This window comes from Myotis davidii, unplaced genomic scaffold (genome assembly GCF_000327345.1).
Source record: "Myotis davidii unplaced genomic scaffold, ASM32734v1 scaffold796, whole genome shotgun sequence".
Classification (NCBI taxonomy): domain Eukaryota; kingdom Metazoa; phylum Chordata; class Mammalia; order Chiroptera; family Vespertilionidae; genus Myotis; species Myotis davidii.
Window position 1 is genome coordinate 411309 of NW_006287809.1, and position 7426 is coordinate 418734.

At 50.8% G+C, this 7426-nt stretch overlaps 1 protein-coding gene across 2 annotated transcripts in view; it reads right to left on the reverse strand.

The window, feature by feature from the left end:
• Positions 1 to 1696: 1696 nt before the first annotated feature.
• The window catches only part of GEMIN7 (gem nuclear organelle associated protein 7), a 12335-nt gene continuing 6605 nt past the window's right edge, over positions 1697 to 7426 (reverse strand). Inside the window, exon 2 of one of the 2 annotated variants that reach the window (XM_006759535.2) lies at positions 1697 to 2513. In XM_006759535.2, coding sequence (XP_006759598.1) covers positions 2110 to 2505 — 396 coding nt within the window. In that variant the 5' untranslated portion in view covers positions 2506 to 2513 and the 3' untranslated portion in view covers positions 1697 to 2109. Of the gene's footprint in view, positions 2517 to 7426 lie in introns of both variants that reach the window. The other variant, XM_015561212.1, reaches the window with a different exon arrangement.

Below are 7426 nucleotides of genomic sequence, written 5' to 3' on the forward strand. Positions count from 1 at the left end.
AAGTGTACTTTGCAAAGCTTTACACAGACATTTTATCAAGAAAGATACACATAAGTAAGCTCATGAGAAGATATCTGTTCAACATCATTAGCCATTAGAAAAGTGCGAACCGTCCGGAGCTGTGGGTCGGGTCGGGCTCGCGCACTTTCGTCACTAGCTCAGACACTGCATAAGGGAGGGGAGTCGATGAAGATAGAAAAGCATGTGCTTGCCCGGGCGAGGCCAGCTGAGAAGGAGAGAGGTGAAGGGGTGGAGAACTTGAAAGGTGATAGCTGTGTGAGTACTGGTGACGGTGCTGACCGAGGGATCCTCTACCTGGAGACCGAGCTCGTGCCCCCTTGCTGGTCTGTAGCCTTTCATTTGCAGACTGCAGTTTCATCAACGATTTTCTGTAGCTGGATAGCGTTGTATAAGATACGATTTAAGTTTATAAACTAAAACAAGTGTGAGCTCATAGCCTTGATTTTAAAAGGGGGTCGGGTGGGCGAAGGAAGGAATTCCAAAAGCAGCAGGAGGAATCTGCCAGCCGAAATACCGAGCGATGGAGCAGGTAGATCACTAAGCCCGAAGCGAAACCGGCGCGAGCTCAAGCCACGCCCCCGCTCGCCTTTCCACGCCCCCACCCTCCCGCGCCCCGACTCAATTCAGTCACTTAATATTCGCCTCCGCACTTTCGCTGAGCTTTCCCCAGCCCTCGCAGCAACCAGGGGGGAAAGGCGGGGCTAAAACCCAAAAAAGGGGCCTTGGGGAGGAGCGAGCGACGTCGTTGCCAAGGCAACTCGAGAGCTAGGCCAGGGACTCACCAGAGGTGGCTTTGTGAATGGACATGTGGAAGCGAGACTTTCCACTTGTCTCCGACGTTATTGGCCACCGCATTTTCGTGACTGAACAGGAACGAAGCAAATCTCAAGTATACTTAATAGATCTCCACCTGCATTTTCAAGTTGATGGGATTACCAAGGGGGCAGAAATTACTTTTTTAAAACGAATCTGTCAAAAGACTACTAGTGACGGGGCTGAGTGAAGCAAGTGACTTGGACGGCCATGCCACAGAGCTGGAGCAAAATGGAGAGGTGAAGCTTCCCTCTAATCCCTAATCCTCAGCCATTTTCTCAATGGCGCCGCGCAGAGTCCCACCTTTCCACACGTGAGGTAGGGGAAGCGAATCTGCGGTGGTCACACCACCCAGGCCATGCAGGAGCGCATCCCTTGCTATGTACATCTCCTCCCACCCAATAAAGAAATTTAGTCCAGAATATCCAAGCGTGTTATCCAGGTCGCTCCAGCTGTTCCCTGAGGCTAGGAGCAGTCCAATCCCTGCACCTTTATCCAAGTTTCTCCCAGCTTTCTGATGTGCCCTTCTTCTTGGCCCAGCTCCATGGGATTCAGTCCTTGGACAGCTACCCTCCCACCCTCTAAATCTGGCTTCATCCCTGTTTGGGTACACTTATTAAAAAAGGGGGGGAGGAGGTAGCTGGTGTGGTTCAGTGGATAGAGCGTTGGGCCTGCAGACTGGAGTCCCGGTTCCATTCTGGTCAAGGGCACATGCCCAGTTGCGGCTCGACCCCCAGTAGGGGGCGTGCAGGAGGCAGCCGATCAATGATTTTCTTATCTTTTGATGTTTCTCTCCCCCTTCCTTTCTGAAATCAATAAAAATATACTTAACAAAAAACAACAAAAAACAACAGGAGGCGGATTTTCCTGTAATAATTGTTCTTTGGCAGGAGGGTAGTATTGGGGAATTTCTTCAGGGTGACTGAACTTTGCAACTTCTATAATAAACAATTTCCCACTCTGCAATTTGCCTTCCTTTATTCCCTGCCCCCTCCCCGGCCCCACCCACCTCCAGTCTTCAGGAACTGCCCCAAGACCCACATTTCTGTAGAGTGTAAAGTTCTGTGAGGTAGAGCATTCCTTTCAATGCGATCTAGAACTTGTGGGGTTGCAGAATTTTACTGACTAGACACTGGAGACCTGAAGAAGTCAGTTGCTTGGAGCTTGGCCCAAAACTCCAAGGGAATTCCGAACTCTGAGGCCCAGAGACCTGGAACTGCTGGAAGCCCGGGAATCTGGCTGGGCCCAAGGCAGCAGGTGACCACAATGAGGTCTTCACAGCTTGAAGGTGTATGCAATGATGTCACTGCACCGGAGCAGCGCCTCCGCCTGCACGCCTATTGGCGTCTGCAGCTGCAGCACGTAGAAGTTGGCCACCTCCACGTCCGTGGCGCCGAAGTGGGCGGTCACGTGCACACCCTCGTGCAGGGTGAAGCTGACCTGGCGACCCACCATGGCCAGCAGGCTGCGGAGGTAGCGCTCCCGGAGGAGGGCTCGGGCCCGCTGTTCCTGGGATTCCTGACATTCGTGAACTACAGGAGACTCCGGGGTTCCAGGAACCTCTGGCTCCAGGGGGGCCCTCCGTCCATCGGGGGCAAAGCCTCTGCTCAAGCCCTCGGGGCCCCGGGGCAGCCGGAGCACGGGCACAGGACTGGGCAGTGGTGTCTGCATTGTCCGGGCTGTTGGGTAAAGAAGAAGAGCGGGGAGTCATTACACAGGGAGGTGGGGTGGCAGGAAGAGGGAGGACTGGAAGCAGAGGCTTTTCTGCCACATCTCAGCTCAGCCTGTCCAAAACCAACCTGATTCCCCCTCCTAAAAGCTGCACCATCCCCCCACCAGTCCCCGACTCCCAGAACTGCCACCATTCATGAGGTGCACAGAGTGGGGACTTCTGCCTGATGTTATCACAGCTTTACCCCCAGTTCCTGGCCATAAACATGTGCTGAAAGACCCCTGTCTCCTCTCCTCTCTCACACATGGCCCATCCAATCCACCAGGAAATGCTACCTTCCGAATAAATCCCATCCGGCAGACGCAGCCTGGAAGGGCTCCCATTGGACAAATCTGGAATGATTTGAACATTTAAATATGACAATTGCAGATTATAACCATTGAATAAAACAGAAATCCTTGAGTTCATGCTAACTGAAAACAAACAAAGGAGAAGGAAACTTCCTTCTTATCTTAGAACGGCAGCTAAAATCAATAGATGGTAAAACCTGTGGAGGAACATCGATGCGGTCCAGGGTATCTACACAGCCTTAAAGTGCCTCCTCACAAGATATTCACTGTAAAGAGTAACTTGATGGTGGAGAAACCTGGTGGACACCAGCACTTGGGCATCAAAGCTAATATGTGCAGTAATAAGACAGATAGACACCATGTACCTCCTGATGTGATGTATTAAGGACAGGACAGCCGTAACCGGTTTGGCTCAGTGGATAGAGCGTCGGCCTGAGGACTGAAAGGTCCCAGGTTTGATTCCGGTCAAGGGCATGTACCTTGGTTGCGGGCACATCCCCAGTAGTGGTTGTGCAGGAGGCGGCTGATGGATGTTTCTCTCTCATCCAAGTTTCTAACTCTCTCTCCCCTTCTCTTCCTCTCTGTAAAAAATCAATAAATTAAAAAAAAAAGGACAGGACACAGGTGTGTGGATCACCTGAATCTAATCATGAGGGACAATTGTGTCTAATCAATCTAATCAACTTGAAGAGCACTATACCAAAAAATTAGCCTGGGAGACAGATTTTTTTTTTTAACAGTTTTAATTTTAAAAAAAAAATTTTTTATTGATTATCGAGAGGAAGGGAGAGGGAGAGATAGAAACATCAATGAGAGAGAATCAGTGACCGGCTGCCTCCTGCACACCCCCTACTTCGGATGGAGCCTGCAACCAGAGCCTGCCCTGACTGGGAATTGAACCATGACCTCCTGGTTCATAGGTCAACGCTCAACCACTGAACCACATTGGCTGGGCCTGAGAGACAGATTTGAGCTCTGCCTCTTGTCTCCTTGCCATTTGACCTCACAGTTAAAGCTTTTTCTTAAAAAAAATAAAAAATTAGCCTGGATTCTTCAAAAATATCAAGGTTGTAAACGAAAAGCTGAGGGAAAGGCCTGGCCAGGTAGCTCAGCTGGTTAGAGCGTTCTCCCGATACGCCACGGTTTCAGGTTCAATCCCTGGTCAGGGCACATACAAGAAGCAACCAATGAATGCATAAATAAGTGGAATAGCCAATCAATGCTTTTCTCTCTCTTTAAAATCAATAAGTAGCCCTAGCCAGTTTGGCTCAGTGGATACTTATTCTCTCAACTGTCAACATCTTGGTCCAACCACCACCACTTCCACCACTTCCTGCCTGGACTGTTGAAGTCAACTCCTCACTGGCTCCCCCACACCTTTCCGCCTTCACACCCCTATCCCTGTCCTCACACACAGCCAGAGGGACCAGAGTCAAATACCGTCTCCCCGCTACTCAGAGCCTGCCGGTGGCTTAATTCAACGCCAAGGTCCTCATCACTGCCCTCAAGGCCCCCATGTTCTGGACCCCCTCCTGGCACACCATCCAACCCCAGCCACTCTGGCCTCTTTGGTCCCTGAATACGCCTGCAATCCCTTCTCAGGCCTGGGCATTGGGGTTCCCTCTGCTCTATCTCCTTTTCCCCTTCCCTGACCACCTGATCTTACAGTTTTATCTGCCCCTCATCCCTCTATCAGCTTCATCCTTCTTTGCAGCACAGACCCCTCCTAGACATCTTGTATATTTATTGTTCTGCTACGGTCCTTCCCTGCAAGACGGCTCCGTCCCCATAGCCCGGCTTCCCCTCCTCCCCCGTGTCCTCAGCTCCTGGAACACTGACTGGCACAGGGACCAGGCTCTGGTCCCACGAAAGGAGTGGAGATGAAGCTCCCAGGCCTGTTTAGCTGGGTGACCCAAGAGGCACTTTGCTCTTCATCGTATGGAGAAATAGCACCAATTGCCACCTCTGTTTATCAGGATTTAACAGGCTTTGCAGGACGGGGCTGGGGGCTGGATATACACCAGGTTCTCCATAAGAGTTACAGTTGTTTTTCCTGTTGTTGTCTGACCTGGGGTGAACTGCTTGGCTGCTCTGTGCCTTGGTTTCCCCACCTGTAAAACGAATGATAAAAGGACCTACCTCCCACGGTTGTCATGGGGACTGAATGACCTAAGGTACAATGTTTAGCATTCTCCTGCAACATCGCAAGCACCCCTGCTATGACGTGGATTGCATATGGGGAGACGCTGGCTTTGGGGGTTGGAGGAAGAGATGGGCGCCTACATTTGGTTCAGGCAGCTGCTCCACTCTCTGTGGCTCAGTCCCCTCCTCCCTAAAGGACTGATTAACTGGGGACCCACCACCATCACTTCCACCACTTCCTGCCGGGACTATTGACGTCAGCTCCTCACTGGCTCCCCCACATCCTCCCGCCTTCACACCCCGACCCGTCCTCACACACAGCTCTCCTGTGCATCAGGTCTGGCTCCTCCAGCACCGCCGCTATGGAGAAAGGGGTTCAACAGCTCAGGCTGGAGGCCTGGCTCAACCGAGTGAAGGTTTGCCAGGCAGCTGCCGATTTGAAAAATTCTGTCTGCAGAACGCTCAACGTGACCCCCTGCTGACGGGAGAGATTAACCCAGGACCTTATACTCATATACGCATAACCCATGGACATAGGCAATGGTGCGGTGAAGACCTGCGGAGGAGGTGGGAATGGGGGGGACGGTTAATAAGGGAGGAAATGGAACATTATTAATACTTTCAACATTAAATTTTAAAAAATAAAAATAAAATGGTTAATTGAAGTCACCGACAAATATGAGGCACCCTGTCTGTCTTGGGGTCATTCATGGTCCAGAAGTGATCCAGATTCTCCTTTTTCTGTGAGGCACTTCCTGTTTCTGCAGCTCAACTGTGAGCTCCTTGCAAGAAAGGACGAGAAATGGGTCCAGGCTGTGGACCAGGGTTTCTCCACCTCCCTGCTACTGACTTGGGCTGGATCATTCTCTGTTGTGTTGTGGGGCTGTCCTGTGCCTGGGTGTCGGGGTTTAGCAGCATCCTTGGCCTCTACCCACTAGGTGCCAGTAGCTCCCTGAGATGTGACAACCAAAACTCTCTCCACTGGGGAATAGCATGGTCTGAGAATTACACATCAATTCAGTAAAGCCATTAAAATACACACACACACACACACACACCGTCTCTAGGGGACAAAAAAAATCATCTCTAGTTGAGAACCACTGACAATCAGGTGGGAAGAGGGGGGATGGAGACTGCTACTGAGTAAGTGACATATTCACACAGCCTCACTGAGAACCTGAGAGATGCAAATTCAAGCTACCAGGCTATAGGATTCCACTTCCCAGACCAGGGAAGATAAAAGGGACTAATAAAGCTCTGAGCTGGTGCAGCTATGGAGGAACATCTTCTAATCCCTGTGGCCCGGTGTCAGTTAGGACAGCCTCAGAGAGGGCAGCTGGACAGAATCCAGGAAACTGCAAACGCCAGGCATTCCGACCTTCTGCCCATGAAAAGCCCGGGCAGGGCGACCTGGAGTTGTCTGCCTTTTTGTACCCTTTGAATTGTCCCATGTATTTGAATAACCTATTCAAATAAATTTTAAATTCTAGCCGAAACCGGTTTGGCTCAATGGATAGAGCGTCGGCCTGCGGACTGAAGGGTCCCAGGTTCGATTCCGGTCAAGGGCATGTACCTGGGTTGCGGGCACATCCCCAGTGGGGGGTGTGCAGGAGGCAGCTGATCAATGTTTCTCTCTCATTGATGATTCTAACTCTCTATCCCTCTCCCTTCCTCTGTGAAAAAATTAATAAAATTCTCGGCTAAATTCTAATTTTAAAAAGGAATGTGTTGCAATGCTTCCATGTCCCTTAAAAAAAAAATCTTAGGAAAAAAAATGTTAGATTCTTTACGCGGCCGATGTGGCTCAGTGATTGAGCATCAACTTATGAACCAGGAAGTCACAGTTCAATTCCCAGTCAGGACACATGCCTGGGTTGTGGGCTCCATCTCCAATAGGGGGCATGTAGGAGGCAGCTGGTCAATAATTCTCTTTCATCACTGATGTTTTTATCTCTCTCTCACTCTCCCGTCCTCTCTAAAATCAATATTTTAATAAATAAGTATGTGGATGGTGGGACCGGCACCAGGTGTCAGACCAAACCTGGGTTCAGCAACCTCGGTGCTTGGGTTCTGGTTAGGAAAGAATTCAGATCCGAAACCCAAACTGTAAGAGAACATTTACTGGGTACATCACGGAGGTGGAAGAAGTCATTCCCAGAAGAAATGGGCTGAGGCAACAAGTCATGGAGGCAGAGGAAGGGCTCTGGGAGCTTGGGAGGAGGAAGCTAATGGTACGGTGCCTGGGCAGGGAGGGGAAGGGGGGGAAGGCAGGGGTGTGCTCCCAGGAGGGAGAGCCCACGGGTCCTGTCCTAAGTGTTTTAAGGGTGTGATTTAGGGGCGGTCCCTAAAGTCTCAATAAACCGGCGGTTCTCAACCTGTGGGTCGCGACCCCTTTGGGAGTCGAACGAACCTTTAACAGGGGTTGCAT